The sequence below is a fragment of the Cervus elaphus genome, chromosome 5 (assembly GCF_910594005.1).
Source record: "Cervus elaphus chromosome 5, mCerEla1.1, whole genome shotgun sequence".
NCBI classification, from domain to species: Eukaryota; Metazoa; Chordata; class Mammalia; order Artiodactyla; family Cervidae; genus Cervus; species Cervus elaphus.
In genome coordinates, this window is record NC_057819.1 from 85,468,639 (window position 1) to 85,484,931 (window position 16,293).

The following is a 16,293-nucleotide window of genomic DNA, read 5'->3' on the forward strand; positions in this document are numbered from 1 at the left end:
CAACCAGCATCAACCGCCAGCATGTGAGTGATCAAACCCTCAGAGGATTCCTACTTCCTAGCTTTCAAGCCACTGCAGCTGACACTAAATGGAACAGAGGTTAGTTATCCCCACTGAACCTTGCCCAAATTGCAGATTCATGAACAAAATAAATGTTGTCATTGTTTTACACCACTGTTTTGGGGGGTCATTTCTTGTGGAGCAGTAATAACCAAAATCACATATAGTAGCACAGGGATACTCACTTGTGTAAACAAAGACATATGTACCAGAATGTAATTCCAATCAGCACTCTAGTGTTTCAGAAGAATGAAAGTGTGTTTAAGATCAATGAGGGATGGAGTACTGAGGATAGAAAAAGTCCTTGTATTAGTGTTTGTACAATGCTAAGTTGAACAGAGTTAATAAATGCACACAGAGGCCTACTAACTAGAATTTAACTCTACCTACCTTTGTTTTCATTACATATCTGCTGAAACTAGAAGATTTGGGTTAATTTAGCAGCCTTTTTGGAAGGTTGCCCTAGAGTACAGGGCATGATCTGAGTACTAATTAAGAGAGTATGTCTGAGTATATTGCAATATGGGAGGGAAATTTGAACCATTTCCCTATGGATTTTCAGGAAACAATTTTTGTATTTATTGGCTACTCTCTTAGATTTTCAGAGAAGGCAATGGCACCCCACTCCAGTAGTCTTGCCTGGGAAATCCCATGGATGGAGGAGCCTGGTAAGCTACAGTCCATGGGGTCGCTAAGAGTCGGACACGACTGAGCGACTTCACTTTCACTCTTCACTTTCGTGCACTGGAGAAGGAAATGGCAACCCACTCCAGTATTCTTGCCTGGAGAATCCCAGGGACAGGAGCCTGGTGGGCTGCCGTCTATGGGGCTGCACAGAGTCAGACAACGACTGACGTGACTTAGCAGCAGCTCTTAGATTTTTGTATGAATTAATTGGCATATCAGTATTATTTACTAATGTACACAAAAATATGGGCCTCAGCAATCTCTTCTAAGTTATATCCAGGCTAATGTTCATACATTGGTAGAGATCTACTTTCAACCACTAATTATTATACTTTAGCCCAATTCATTCTTTTAAATCAAATTTTAAGGGTGTCTGTTATCCCCAGAACCTCCTGTCCAATGTTGCCCATTGACAACTCAAAGAGATCACAGAAAAATAGATATGTAACAAAACCCAACTAAGCTCCTAAACATTTATAACATAAAATTTACTATTTAAACTATTTTAAGTGTATATTTCACCGGCAATAATTTCATTGACTATGTTATGTTGTATCTAGTCATTACTACTATTTCCAAAGTTTTTTTTATCACTCCCAAACTCTACTCATTAAGAAATAATTTCCAGAACTTTCTTGGCAGTCTAGTGGTTAGGACTCTCTGTTTCCACAGCAGGGGGCAGGGGTTCGATCCCTGGTCAGGGAACTAAGACCCCACATCCCACAAGCTGAGTGGCATGGCCAAAAAAAAAAAAAAAAAAAACCTACTTGAAAGCACTCCTCAAACAGTTATAGTGCTTACCAAGTGTTAGAAGTGAGAATGTTATCTTGCTGGTTAATAATGGATTTTGATTTTTCAGTTGTTTTAGTAGCTAGAGATGATTTTGTTGGTACAAAAGGCATTTCTGATGAAGCAGAGCTTCTTGGGAGTTTCACTTTGGAGTTCTTGGCATGCCTCTCCCTTTATTTATTTATTTTAAAATATTTATTTATTAAAAAAAATAAATAAAATAAAATATTTATTTATTTATTTGGCTGCACCAGGTCTTAGTTGTGGCACTCGGAATCTTCGATCTTCATTTCAGCATGTGCTATCTTTTAGCTGTGGCATGTGAGATCTAGTTCCCTGATCAGGGATCGAACCCTAGCCCCCTGCATTGGGAAGGCAGAGTCTTAGCCATTGGACCACCAGGGAAGTCCCCTCTCCCTTTATTTGCTTCCCTACCTCCCTGGCTTCACTTTCTTAGTCTTCTTGCTTGTTGCCCATCTCTGAACTTTTAATGCTGGAAGCCCTCTGGGAGGGGAACATGTTCTTGGAGTCTTTATATGCTATCAATCTCTAATGACTCCTCAGTTTATATCTCCAGCCTGGACTCTTTCTAATGTCAGACAGATATTTAACTCTCTTTTCACTTGGGGTTCCAACAGGCAATTCAAACATAACAGGACCAAAGCTGAGCTCCTGATCTTGCCCCACAAACCTGTTCTCCTACTCTCTTTCTCGTCTCAGTGAATGGCAATTCTATCCTTCCAGTTACTAAGGCCAACAATTTAGGAGTCACCCTTGAATATTCTCTCAGACATCCCAATGCCATCTATCAGTAAATCCTCTTGATTCTTCCTTCAAAATACTATCTTGGGCCCAACATCTCACCCTTCAACCTCACTGCCTGGATACCTGTAATGACCTCTTAACTGGTCTCCTTGTGTTTACCCTTTCATCTCTTCTCTCACCCAAGACCATTTTCAACACATCAGTCAAAGAGATCCTTTAAAAATGCATGCTTGGAATGTCCCTGGTGGTCCAGTAGGTGAGACTCTGCCTGCCCTTGCAGGGGACACAGGTTCAATCCCTAGTCCAGGAGGATTCCACATGCTGTAGAGCAACTAAGCCTGTGTGCCCCAATTACTGAGCCCAAGTGCTGCAACTACTGAAGCCTGTGCACCTAGAGCCTGTGCTCTGCAACAGGAGCTACTGCAATGAGAAGCCGGTGAATCACACGGAAGAGTAGTCCCCATTTACTGCAACTAGAGAAAGCCTGTGGGCAGCAATGAAGAGCCAGAGCAATAAAGAAAAAAAAAAAAAAGAAAAGCATGCCTAAGACTTCCCTGGCAATCCAGTGGTTACGACTGGGCACTTTTACTACTGGGCCCAGGTTTGATCCCTGGTCAGGGAACTAAAATCCCACAAGATGTGCAACATGGAAAAAAAAGGAAAAAGAAAAAGAAAATATGCCAAACCTCTTCTTCATTGAAAAAGCAGCAATCGCATCTTTTTCTTGCCTCATCACATTGCATGTGGGACCTCAGTTCTCTGATCAGGCACTGAATCTGTGTGCCTTGTAGTAGGAGTGCAGTCTTCACCACTGGACCACCAGGGAAGTCCCAGCGTTCCATTTTGCAAAGAGTAAGAGCTGAAATCTTTAAGCAGGATCTGCCTCTATCCATTTCCCTCACTGTCACAGTCACACTTGCTCCTTGCTGGTCCTCACACCTGCCAGGGTGCTCTTGCCTTAGTGTCTAGAACAATTTTCCCTTGGATATCCATGAGATTTACTCTGTCATCTCCTTCAGATTTTGGCTCAAATATCACCTTTTTGTTTCTCTCTGACCATTCTATTTTTCTTTCTTTCTTTCTTTCTTTTTTTTTTTTTTTTTGATGTAGACCATTTTAAAAGTCTTTATTGCATTTGTTACAATATTGCTTCTGCTTTATGTTTTGGCTTTTTGGCCACAAGGTGGGATCTTACGACCAGCGATGCACTCTCTGCATTCAAAAGTCCACCCACTGGACTGCCAGGGAAGTCCCTGGCCATTCAATTCTATTGACTTATGACTGTGCTGGGTCTTTGTTGCTACTTGAGGGCTTTGTCTAGTTATGGTTCAAGGGCGTGTCATTTTCATTACAGTGTCTTCTTTTGTTGGGGAGCACTGGCTTTAGAGTGTGCGGCTTCAGTAGCTGCAGCACGTGGGTGCAGCAGTTGAGGCTCACACGCTCTAGAGCACCAGTTCAGTAGTTCTGCAAGGGCTTAGTTGCTCTGTGACATGTGGGATTTACCTCGACCAGGGATCCAAACGTGTCCCCTGCATTAGCAGGTGGATTCTTAACCCCTGGACCATATGGAAGTCCCTCATTCTATTTTAAATTGCAACCTTCCTCTCAAGACTTTCTGTCTCCCCTTCTGGTCATAGAGCTTGTTACCAACTGGTTGTTATTTTGCTTATTTTGTTTATTGTCTTTCTTTTCCCACTAAAATGGAAATTTCATAATAGCTGGAACTTTAATTAAATGTCTTCAATGTGCAATTAAGTGTCTTCAATGCCTAGGACAGTGCCTGCCATAGAGCAGGCACTTTAAATTTGTTGAATGAGTGAATGAATGGCTGATTTCTTACTTATCCTTCAAGACTCCCACACACCAAGACTTCCCTCCCTCCCCACTCTTTCAGTTTGGACTAATGCCTCTCCCTACTTTCAGTTCCCGTAACATACTATATTTATCCTGATCAAAGTGACTTGAAAATATTCAACTTTGGTTCTTTAAGATTTAGCACAGTCCCTTGCACAAGAAAAATTCTTAATGTGAAAATGAATTATTAGCAACATTCATATCAAATGATGGGGCGGTGGGAAAATGTTAGCTAGGCAACAGTGAGGGACTTGTCAACTTCCTGTTTTTCTATACAAATTTCCTTCCTCTTTCAAAGAAATCCAGATTTGATTCTGCCTCCTGCCATGGGGTGGGGGTGGGGGGGCAGTAATTAAACACAATTTCCAAAAAACTTTTGACCAAATACTATTGTATAACTTTCCAACCCTTTTGGAAGAAAATATTGTGACTTGTTTTTAACTATATTAATTGTTGGATCAGTAACACCAAGCAAAGATCTTACCTAAACCTACAATCACAACTCACATACTGGTTAGCTAGCTTCATCTCCTAATTCCTTTTAAGACTCCAGTGATTTACTCCATCCTCACTTCCACTGTGAATCCCTATGAGTTTTCAAATTAAACCACAATTGTATGTGTGCGTGCTCAGTTACTAAGTCATGTCCAACTCTTTACAACCCCATAGACTGTAGCCCACCAGGCCCCTCTGCCCATGGAAATTCCCAAGCAAGAATAGTGGAGTGGACTGCCATTTTCTTCTCCAGGGGATCTTCCTGACCTAGGGATCAAACCTGCATCTCCTGCTTGGCAGGTGGATTCTTTACCACTGAGCTACCAGGGAAGCCCTATATCACAATTATTAGCCATTAAATACCTAAATGTAGACAGGCACATCCCTGTATCAGAATTTTTAAAAGATATATTTATTTATTTATATATTTGGCTGCACCAGGTCTTAGTTGTGGCACTTGGAATCTTTAATCTTCATTACGGCATGTGTAATCTTTAGTTGCAGCATGCAGGATCTTTAGTTCAGGTATGCAAACTCTTAGTTGTGGCATGTGGTATCAAGTACCCTGACCAGGGATTGAACCTGGGCCCCTTGCATTGGGAGTGTGGTGTCTTAGCCCCTGGACCACCAGGGAAGTCCCTCTGTATCAGAACTTTGGATCACTAGATTTTATTTTTTTAAGCCGTTTTAGGTTCACAGCAAAGTTGAGCAGAAGGTACAGAGACTTCCCCCTTGCGCCTGTCCCAAAAATGCATAGCTTCCCCATCAAAATAACAGTTACTGATGGAAAGGAAATCCTGAGATGTCAGACAATTAGACAAACAGCAGACTGGGAGTTCACTAAAAGGTGGGAAATAGAATAGAAGCATTGTGTTAATTAGCCAGGTGAGAAAATAAAAAAACACAGCCTGAGCTAAAAATAAAAACAGATTTGAGCTGGCAAGAGATTGTATATTTCAAGAGCTAATAAGATAATAGAATTTAAGATCTGAAAAAAAGCCTGATTGAGTTTAAATCGCTCATCTACTAGATGAAGAAATCAAAGGTCAGAGGTACATTTGGTATTTCTCAGATATCTAAGAAAGCATATTAGACTGATAAGCTGAACTTTGGATGACTTGACAAAGCTATTTAGAACCTAGAAATTGAAGTAAGATATATCCTATCTGTTCAGAGCTGGATTCTGTATTATTCTGTTTTCATTGCTGAGTGGAATTCAATTAATGGACTTAATCTCAAACTTGTAGTTTCTATTTTGCTGGAAAAGGCAGGCCTAAGAGTAAAATGGAGTTGCCACAATATAAAGAGTAAGAAGATCAGAAAGACTACAAAGAAGCTGCTTGATTTTTCAGTAGCTATCAAGAAAAAGCAGCCATACATAAGACCTTGCATGAGACCTTGCATGGTGGTCCTTGCATGAGACCTGTTTCCTAACAGATATAAATTATTAATTTTAAAAAAGATGCAAGTACAACTGCATCACAGTTGGATTGGAGGAAAACAACAGAGGAGCACTATAAAGTGTAAACACTTACACAGGCTCGGTGAGTAACATGAAATGTTTGCCGAGCATGGATTGTGGTAAGACTGAAAAGAGAACTTCTAAAGCAGGTCTAAGTTAAAGGTTCTCACTCTGAACATTTTCTTTCCCATTCTTAGTTTCAATTCAGATATCTGATGAGTTGGAAGCCCTTAGGGGAAGGCCCTGTGGAAATCTTGCCAATTTTAGGCATCTTTTTAAGAACGGTAAATAGGAAAGAGAAACATCTCTAACTGCTGACTAATGAATGGTATCTCTTTAGTCACCTTCAAGTATTTTGTCCAGGTTTAAAATGAAAGTGAATTTCATGTTTAGAAAAGCAGTGATTCAATTCTTTGTTCCTTGGCTTTGTAAATGATAACAACAAAAATCAGCTTAAACTGATATTAATGTTAAAAGGATGAGGGGAAATTGGCTTTCTCAGATAATCTTGATTAGAACATAATTTTTTTTTTTAGTTTTTGTTTTTTAAATTAGAATGTACATTGATACAACTTTTTATCATTTTAAGAATTTAAGTGAAATAATATACATGCCACCTACCCTTTGGGGGCTTCCCTTGTGGCTCAGCTGGTAAGGAATCCACCTGCAATGTGGAAGACTTGGCTTTGATCCCTGGGTTGGGAAGATCCCCTGGAAAAGGGAAAAGCTACAGACTCTAGTATTCTGGCCTGAGAATTCCGTGGACTGTATAGTCCACAGGGTTGCAAAGAGTCGGACACGACTGAACGACTTTCACTTTCACTTACCCTTTACCATCATCACCAGTTTAAGTGCATGTTTCTGAAGAATCAGATATACTCTCCTTCTCATGGAGCCATCACCACCATCCCAAGTTTGTGTCTTGTAAGACCAAAATTCCACAACCATGAAAGTCTAACTCCCCATTCCCTCCCACAGCCCCTGACACTGATGTCTACTTTGGTCCATGAGTTGTCAACCCCAGGATCCCCACTGGAGTGGAATCCTACAGGGCCTGCTGATGGGTCATTTTGCAAGAGTTGAGTTTTAGTTTGAATCTCTTCCTGTTTGCATCTGAAGGATCTGCATTTAGGGAGAGAATGTATGAAGAAGTGGGTGTACAAGGGACAGGGTGTCTGGGGCACAGACGAGCTAGGACCTGACCAGCTGCCTCTTGGGCCTTCCTGTCCCATTTCTTGGCTTGCCTCATCTGCTTGATCTAACTTTTTAGACAGGCAACATGGCAACATCTATTAAAACTTAAAGAATAGCAAGGAGAGACAAGGCGGCCTTCTTCAATGAACAATGCATAAAAAATAGAGGAAAACAACAGAAGGGAAAAGACTAGAGCTCTCTTCAGGAAAATTGGAAATCAAGGGAACATTTCACCCAAAGATGGGCACAATAAAGGACATAAACAGTAGAGACCTAGTAGATGAAGAAATCAAGAACAGATGGAAAGAATACACGGAGGAACTGTACCAAAAAGATCTTAATGAACTGGATAACTACGATGATGTGGTCAATCACCCAGAGCCAGACATTCTGGAGTGGGAAGTCAAGTGGGCCTTAGGAACAAGACCCACTGCTGTGAACAAAGTTTTTGGATGTAATGGAATTCCAGTAGAGCTATTCAAAACCCTAAAAGATGACACTATCAAAGTGTTGCACTCATTATGTCAGCAAATCTGGAAGACCCAGTAGTGACCAAGGACTGGACAGCATCAATCCTTATCCCAATTCCCAAGAAGGGTAGTACTAAAGAATGTTCAAACCATCGGACAATTGCACTCACCTCCCATGCTACTAAGGTCATACTTAAAATCTTGCAAGCTAGACTTCAGCATTATGTAAACCAAGAACTTCCAGATGTCCAAGCTGGGTTTAGAAAAGGCAGAGGAACCAGAGATCTAAATTCACTGGATTATAGAGAAAGCCAGGGAATTCCAGAAAACATCTACCTCTGTTTCATCGACTGTGCTAAAGCCTTTGCGTGGATCATAACAAACTATGGAAACTCTTATAGCAAACTCTTAAAGAGATGGGAATATCAGACCATCTTACCTGTCTCCTGAAAAACCTGTATCCAGTCAAGAAGCAACATTTAGATCCCTGTACGGAACAACTAATTGGTTCAGGATTGGGAAAGGAGTACAACAGGGCTGTCTGTTGTCACCCTGTTTATTTAACCTATACACTGACCACATCATGAGAAATTCCTGGCTGGATGAGTTACAAGCTGGAATCAAGATAGGCAGGAGAAACATCAACAATCTCAAAGATGTGGATGATATCACTCTAATGGCAGGAAGGGAAGAGGAACTAAAGAATCTCTTGATAAGGGTGAAAGAGGAGAGTGAGAAAGCTGGATTAAAACTATATATTAAAAAACTAAGATCATGGCATCTGGCCCCATTACTTCATGGCAAATAGAAGGGGAAAAGCTGGAAGTAGTGACAGATTTCCTCTTCTTGGACTCTTAAAATCACTGCAGCTGATGACTATAGCCATGAAATCAGATGATTGCTTCTTGGCAGGAAAACTATGACAAATCTAGACAGTGTGTTGAAAATCAGAGACGTTACTCTACCGACAAAGGTCCATATAGTCAAGGCTAGGGTCTTCCCAGTGGTCACGTCTGGTTTTGAGAGCTGGACCATCAAGAAGGCAGAGCACCAAAGAATTGATGCCTTCGAATTGTGGTGCTGGAAAAGACACCTGCGAGTCCCCTGGACAGCAAGGAGATCAAACCAATCTTAAAAGGAAATCAACTCTGAACATTCATTGGAAGGACTGATCTGAAGCTCCAGTATTTCGGTCCAGCAGTTTGGCTGATGCAGACAGCCAACTCATTGGAAAAGTCCCTGATGCTGGGAAAGACCAAGGGCAGAAAGAGGAGAGGGCGTCAGAGGATGAGATGGCTGGATGGGATCACTGATGCAATGGACATGAACTTGGGAAAACTTTGGAAGATGGTGAGGGACAGGGCAGCCTGGCATGCTGCAGTCCATGGGATCACAAAGAGTCTGCCATTTCTGGGTGACTGAAAAACAACAATTAAAACTTAAAAGGTTCATACTCATACTCTGCCATTGCATTTCTGGGAATTCCATCTACAGATACACTGACACATGTAAAAAGGTATATATTTACTAGGGTGTTTATTGCAACAGTACTTGTAATAGAAACACTTGAAACAATCTAATGTTCATCAATAGGTAATTGGTTAATTGTACATTAAATACACAAAATTAGCATCTTTAAAAAGATTAAGATAGAGCTGCATTCTGAGGTAAAAAAGCAGTCTGGAATATTCAATTGAGTGAAAAAAGAAACTTCAGATCAGTATGTAGACTATGAATAATATGTGTAAAAATAAAGGGAGTGTAGATGCAAATGTTATATGCATGAAAAATATGGTGGGTGTAGTCACAGAAAACTGGAAAGATTACACACTTCTCCTGTGAAACAGGGAATGTGACCTTTTGCTTTAGATATACTTTTGTACTGATGGAATTTTTTTTTTACAATGACTGATAGTACTTTCATTGAAAATAGCTTAGGGACTTCTCTGGCGGTCCAACAGTTAAGACTCGGGGCTCCTAATGCAGGGGTTACAGGTTTGATCCCTGGTTGGTGGGGAAACTAAGATCCTCCAGGCCCGGAAGCATGTGGCCAGGAAAAAAATTTTTTAAAGGTTAACTGCTTTAAATAGAAGTATAATACAAGTAGGGAATTCCCTGGCTGGCCAGCAGTTAGGATTTGGTGCTTTCACTGCCATAACCCCAGGGAACTAAGATGTTGCAAGCTGTGAGGAGGAGCCCCCCCAAAACACACACACACACACACACACACACACACACTCTCACAACCTCCTACTGTGTCACCACGGGTAACAAGTCCCTAATTCTTTTAATTTTAAAATCTTTAATTTGTCTGCACCAAGTCTTAGCTGCAGCATATGGGATCAGGTTCCTTGACCAGGGATTCAACCCAGGGCCCTTGGACCACCAGGGAAGTCTAAGTACCTAATTCTGAAAAATCAATTCTTTCACTGTGCTGTCATATTTCAGACAGTGTAGGACTCACTTTGTGGTAATCCAGTTAAACATAAGTCAGGTGCTGCTCCACCCTTCATTATATTGACCTCCTTGTCTGTGACTTACACTTCTTTGGCAATTACTAGAATGACTGCCCTAGTCCTGTGCCAATTTTCTGGGAGTATAATCTGAGGAACACTGCCATTTAGATTGCCCAACTGGAAGAATAAATTACATACCAATCTCCCATGTATCTTCCTTTGGTTAACTCTTTCACAGACATATAATCATAGGTAAAGCAATGGTTCCTCAAGCACCACCTAATGCTTAAAGTCAGGGGGCTGGCCAACTCTTCAGTGGATTAAGTGAAAAATAACAAACCTGAACAAACTAAATGATGAATAGAATTCTTTTCACCATGTCTGGTAGACTAGATTTTCTACACGATCAAACTTAAGTGCTATATCAATTTTAAGTTATAATAGAGGTTATGTTTAACATCTGACTGCCTGAGACAGTGTAATACAAACCAAAGAAAGAAAAGAAAGTGAAGACGCTCAGTCATGTCCAACTCTTTGCGACCCCCCATGGACTGCAGCCTACCAGGCTCCTCCGTCCATGGGATTTTTCAGGCAAGGATACTGGAGTGGGTTGCCATTTCCTTCTCCAGGAGATCTTCCCAACCCAGGGATTGCAACCAGGTCTCCCACATTATAGGCAGATGCTTTACCGTCTGAGCCACCAGGGAAGCCTAATACAAACCAAAAGGCAGGTTTTAATCCCAGCTTAACATTTAAAATTCCCATCAGACATAACTATCTGCTTCACTGCCTTCAATAATATGTTTAATTGACCTTAAACAACAGAGAAATAGTATTTCCTAGTTTTCTATCTCAACCCATAATTTTGAATACTACCTCAGTTCAATTCAGTTCAGTTCAGTTGCTCAGTTGTGTCCAACTCTTTGTGACCCCATGAATCGCAGCATGCCAAGCCTCCCTGTCCATCACCAACTCCCGGAGTTTACTCAAACTCATGTCCATCAAGTCGGTGATGCCATCCAGTCATCTCATACTCTGTCATCCCCTTCTCCTCCTGCCCCCAATCCCTCCCAGCATCAGGGTCTTTTCCAATGAGTCAACTCTTCGCATGAGGTAGCCAAAGTATTGGAGTTTCAGCTTCAGCATCAGTCCTTCCAATGAACAGCCAGGACTGATCTCCTTTAGGATGGACTGGTTGGATCTCCTTGCAGTCCAAGGGACTCTCAAGAGTCTTCCCCAACACCACAGTTCAAAAGCAATTCTTCAGCGCTCAGCTTTCTTCACAGTCCAACTCTTACTTCCATACATGACCACTAGAAAAACCAGAGCCTTGACTAGACAGACCTTTGTTGGCAAAGTAATGTCTCTGCTTTTTAATATGCTATCTAGGTTAGTCATAACTTTCTAATCCATGGTAAACCCCATGATAAAGTGAAAATTTTTATGACCCTAGGGGAATCTGGGCCTAAACCCAAGGAAGAAATCTTAAAAGTTCCTGTGTATTAGTACTGCTGTAAATCTTTCATTATGTAGTTTATAGTCTATTCTTTCCTGAGTATTTTATAATAATTTACTATTTCATGAGATAGATTAATTCCAATCCAATCCCACCTTTCAAATGGGGCAAGTACTAAAAAGAGATAAAACAATTTGCTTCCAGTTCTACTGTAAATCAAGTGGGTAGATAATCACCCAGGGCTGTCCTTTCTACAGCAAAGTCGCCTTTAGGTACTGATTATTTAGGACAGTAATAAAGCCAAGGTATGTTGTAATTAAACTCTTGAGGGTCTTTTCTCCCACAGCTGAGCCCTTTCTTAAGCGTCACTTCCCATTAATGATGATAATCTACTGCAGGCTGAAGATGACTGAGTTGTTTTGTCTGGAAACCTGCGTTTGAGCTGAACTAATCACCTGGAAATTAAAGGCTTTGAAGTACATTCCCAACCCCCTTATTCATGGCCTTTTAGTAGTGAAACTAATCTGAGACCTTAAAATTAACTACCTCACAGTGAACTGGAAAGGGCAGCACTGTGACTAATGCTAGGCTGCTGATCTGGTCTGCCAGGAAAGATGAGTAGAGAGTTATTACCTTCTCTCTCTAGCAGGGCATATTATAATCTGCTGACTTTAGGAACTAAAACCCTTTTGCTGTCCCTGAATTACGTAAGTATCACCTTGAATCTAATCTAATCCAAATGATTATTTTTTAAACAAATGTGTTTCCGTATCCAGACAAACTGAATTAAAAAAAGCAACGAACTGAATTTATTCCATTGTAGGGATATAATATATTTACTTATTCATCTGTCCAGTTGATGAGACACTTCATTGCTTCTACCTTTTGGTTATTTTGAATAATGTTCTATAAAGACAGAGATGTAAGTATCTGTTCCTGTCCGGGTTTTCAATTCTTTTGGGTATATAGTCACAACTGGAAGTGCTGGATCACATGGTAAACCTGGGAAACTCTGCTACTGTGCTGCAACATGGACAGATCTTGAGGACACTATGCTGAATGAAATAAACCAATCACAAAAAGGGAAATACTGTGTGGTTGTGCTCTTGAGATATTTAAAAATGATTAGCATGGCAAATTCATATTTTAACACAATTTAAAAATAATAAAGAAAAGCGCAAGGAAATCTCTAATCAGTCTTGTAACGCTCACATTTCTGGGGGGGAGCAACTCTTGCAGATAAGCTAAGGTTTTGCACAACAGCTTCCAAGGGCTGTACCAGAGGCAGGCGCAGAGCAGGAGATGCGCCCAGAGGCAAATTGGCTCTGCGTAAGTGAAAGAAAATCCAGCGTCAAAGGGTGGGGGGATGGGATTAAAGCGAAAAGGAAGATGTTCTAAATTTTGTCACCAGATTAACTTTCCTTAAGAATCACTCCATTAGGATGGAGAATTCTCTAGTGAAACCCTTGAGTCTCCTTTCCTTTCACAAGTTCCTTCCTAATCAAAAATGTCCTTAACGTCAGGAATGTCTCTTCTGCCCGTTCCCTTCTCTCACGAACCGCACCCCTCGGACCCCAGCTCCCAAAGATTCCATTTCTCTTTCAAGACGACTCTGGGCCACAGTCAGACCAACCGTCAAGGGTTACGACCCCGCCCAGCGAGTGCCAGAACTTGTGGGCGGGAGGACGGCCTCAAGCGCCCCGGAAGTCACCACCCCTCAGGCGGGCGGAGGCCCCCGGGCCTCGCGGCTTCGGATTGGCCGGAAGGTGGTGATGATGCGTTGCGCGCAGGGCCTGGCCCCGCCCCCACGTCCCTGCGCGCGGCAAGCGTGAGGCGGGGCGGAGTGGGTGGCCCCTGGCGGCCATTACCCGGAACAATCCCCGGCCTCGGGTCAGGTGACCCTCGGCGGGGCTTGCGGGAGGGAGGGGGCGGGAAGAGGGCGTGAGGAGGGAAGGGAAGGGAGGGGAGGAGAGAGGAGAAGGGCGGAGTAAGAGGGAGGGGAAGGGGGCGGGGTGGGAGCGGGTCACGTGATTCGGTATGGAGGCGGTGGCGGCGCCCGGGAGGAGCCGCCGGGGCAGAAGCCGCACTTGTTAGTGTTGGGGGAGGTGGGGACCGGGGGACGCCGACACCGTCAGTCAGGGACGCCTAGGAGAAGGCGGGAGGGGGGGGGTGGGGGCAAGAGCGGGCTCCGACCCCCGGCCGAGGGGATGAAGGGAGCATGGGCGCCAAGGAGTCACGGATCGGATTCCTCAGCTACGAGGAGGCGCTGAGGAGAGGTGAGGGGGGGAGGGGTCTGGGCGAGCTGCCGGGGAGGCCGGCGACGGGCCGCCCGGAGGGTGGGTGACCGGGGAAGGGGAGGGGAGCTTGAGGGCGTGGGGCGCCTGAGGCGGAAGGGAAAGGAGGCCACGATGGGGATTTTTGCCGGGGAGCAGGGTCGGGTGGGAGCAGGGTTTGGGGATTAGGATCGTGTGGACGGGGGCGAAGCTTTCCCAGTGAGAGGGGTGTCAGGCGCTGACAGGGCGCTGACCGTGCTCTCTGGTGGCGTTGTTCTCCTGGATGTGTCCAGGGAAGTCCTCCTCCCCTTTTTCCTTGGGTGGCACCAGCACTTTGCAGCCCCCACCCCCTTTCCTTTACTGCCATTTTCTCGTATCACCCGTTCATAAATCCTCCAGCAACATCCTAACCTCGTACCTAACAGCCCTGGCTGGAAGGCAGGGAGAAGGCGGCTGCAATGCTCTCTGTTCGCTTGCAGAAGCCCCTTCCAGTTGTGTGCTGTCTCTTCCGTTTCCAAGGGCTTTTTGCCAGTCTCTTGGGGGGCTGTCACCATCCACTACCTGCCACCCCCTCACCCTTTGAGCGGCTGACTTTGATGAGAACGACCTGAAATTGAGTTGTGTTTGAGGTGAGATTAGACTGGACAGCTGGTGTTGCCACAAGACCTTGTCTTCGGTTTCATCGCCTCAGACATTGGTCAGAACCTTTCATTGCACTTGATCCCCAGTTCGCCTCCCCTCCCTCCCCATAAAATGGCATTCGGAAATCCAGCATTCTGATACTGTGTTATAGCTCCCTTTAGAGACCGGCCTTCTTGCTGCCAGTTCTAGCCTGCTGCTTATTGGCTCTGATGCACAGTGTGTTGTTAACAGCCCCAACCCCCTACCACTTAATCTGATACCACTGTCCATGATCACTAAAGCACACGCTAACTGGAAGTGTCTATTGCTCAGTTTATGGCCGGAATGTGACTTAATTTTTCATGACTGGGATTTGAGAGAGAGAGAGAGTGTGTGTGTGTGTGTGTGTGTGTGTGCGCTTGTGCTTGTATTTCTTGGTGAAAAGTAAAAAAAAAAAAACCACACCATTAAGCAGCTTAGGTGTTAGGCATTTATTGTTAACAGGTTTCTAAGTCAAGAAACCAGCCATGCTGCAGGTGATGGTATTAGTAGCTGAAAAGAACTACATTACAAGAGGGGCATTCAGTATGAGAATTTAGTAGCGAACTCTTTTTCGTATGTTGGAAGGAAAGGGGTAAGTTCATTGGGCCATCACCTGAAATTACATAAGAATTTTGATGTATCCTTGTGAAATGACCAGAGTAGCAAAAATATGCCTTTTAGGTCTTTTTTCACCCTGTGGAACAGTATACTGATTGTTCTTATGGGCAATCTTGCTTGAACTTTTTTCCTTGCTTCAATATGAGAAATATTCCAAATTCTTGATGTGTTTCCAGCTCTAGTAGGCTAGTCATTTCCGGGATGCTGTTGAGCCTGACAGGTCTGGCCTCAATTAGGCAATGGCTTACATGGCATGAAAGAGGACTTCAGTCAAACTGATTTACAGCTTCAAGGTTTAGAGTTGTTTAAGTTTGAGGGTGATTTAGCTGACATTAAGGAATTCTGAAATTAAGCTTTTATCTAACTCTAGCCACATATAAAGTAAGATTCTACCTTTGTAAATATAAAGGAAATTAACAGTTGGTGTATTTTAAACTGATTTGACTGAAGGTCTTTGTTCAGTTTGTTAGGAAGTTGTCTGCTTGTTGAATTTTAAAACCTATCTTTGAAGAGGTAGCAAAATATTTGTTAAAATCTTACTTAACTTGTTTGAATGAATTTATGTTTTATCATTTTTGCTGCAGAGGAAGATTAAGGCAAGAAAGAGAAGCAAGTTGATAAAACAACATTTCTAAATGTAAACCAGGAGCTTTTTAAAAAAACAGCCTTTTATTTTGTATTGTGGTATAGCCAATTAGCAATGTTGTGATAGCTACAGGTGAACAGGGAAAAGACTCAGCCATACATGTGCCTATATCCATTCTCCCCCAAACTCCCCTCCCATCTAGGCTGCCACTGTATAACATTGAGAAGAGATGAGCTTTTTAGATAAATAAAAATAAAGTGGGTAGTTCTTTTGAATGTGATACTGTTTGTTAAATGTCAGACTTTGATATAGAATTTTTTTAATAAGGTTGTAGAAGGAATTTATAAAGCTTTTGATAGAGCTAGAAAATAGTTTGAGAACTTTTTTGAGGCATGTAAATAATCTAAATAGGTACTAAAACTTACATCTATTAGTCTTAGCTGCTTGCTTATATTGTATAAGGTG

General features: G+C 42.6%; 1 protein-coding gene across 3 annotated transcripts in view; it reads left to right on the top strand.

The window, feature by feature from the left end:
* The first annotated feature begins 13,734 nt into the window (after positions 1–13,734).
* USP32 (ubiquitin specific peptidase 32) overlaps positions 13,735–16,293 on the top strand; it is a 195,589-nt gene continuing 193,030 nt past the window's right edge. For 2 of the 3 annotated variants that reach the window (XM_043902912.1, XM_043902913.1), the window contains exon 1: positions 13,736–13,964. In XM_043902912.1, the coding sequence (XP_043758847.1) occupies positions 13,907–13,964 (58 nt within the window). In that variant the 5' untranslated portion in view covers positions 13,736–13,906. Of the gene's footprint in view, positions 13,965–16,293 lie in introns of all 3 variants that reach the window. The other variant, XM_043902914.1, reaches the window with a different exon arrangement.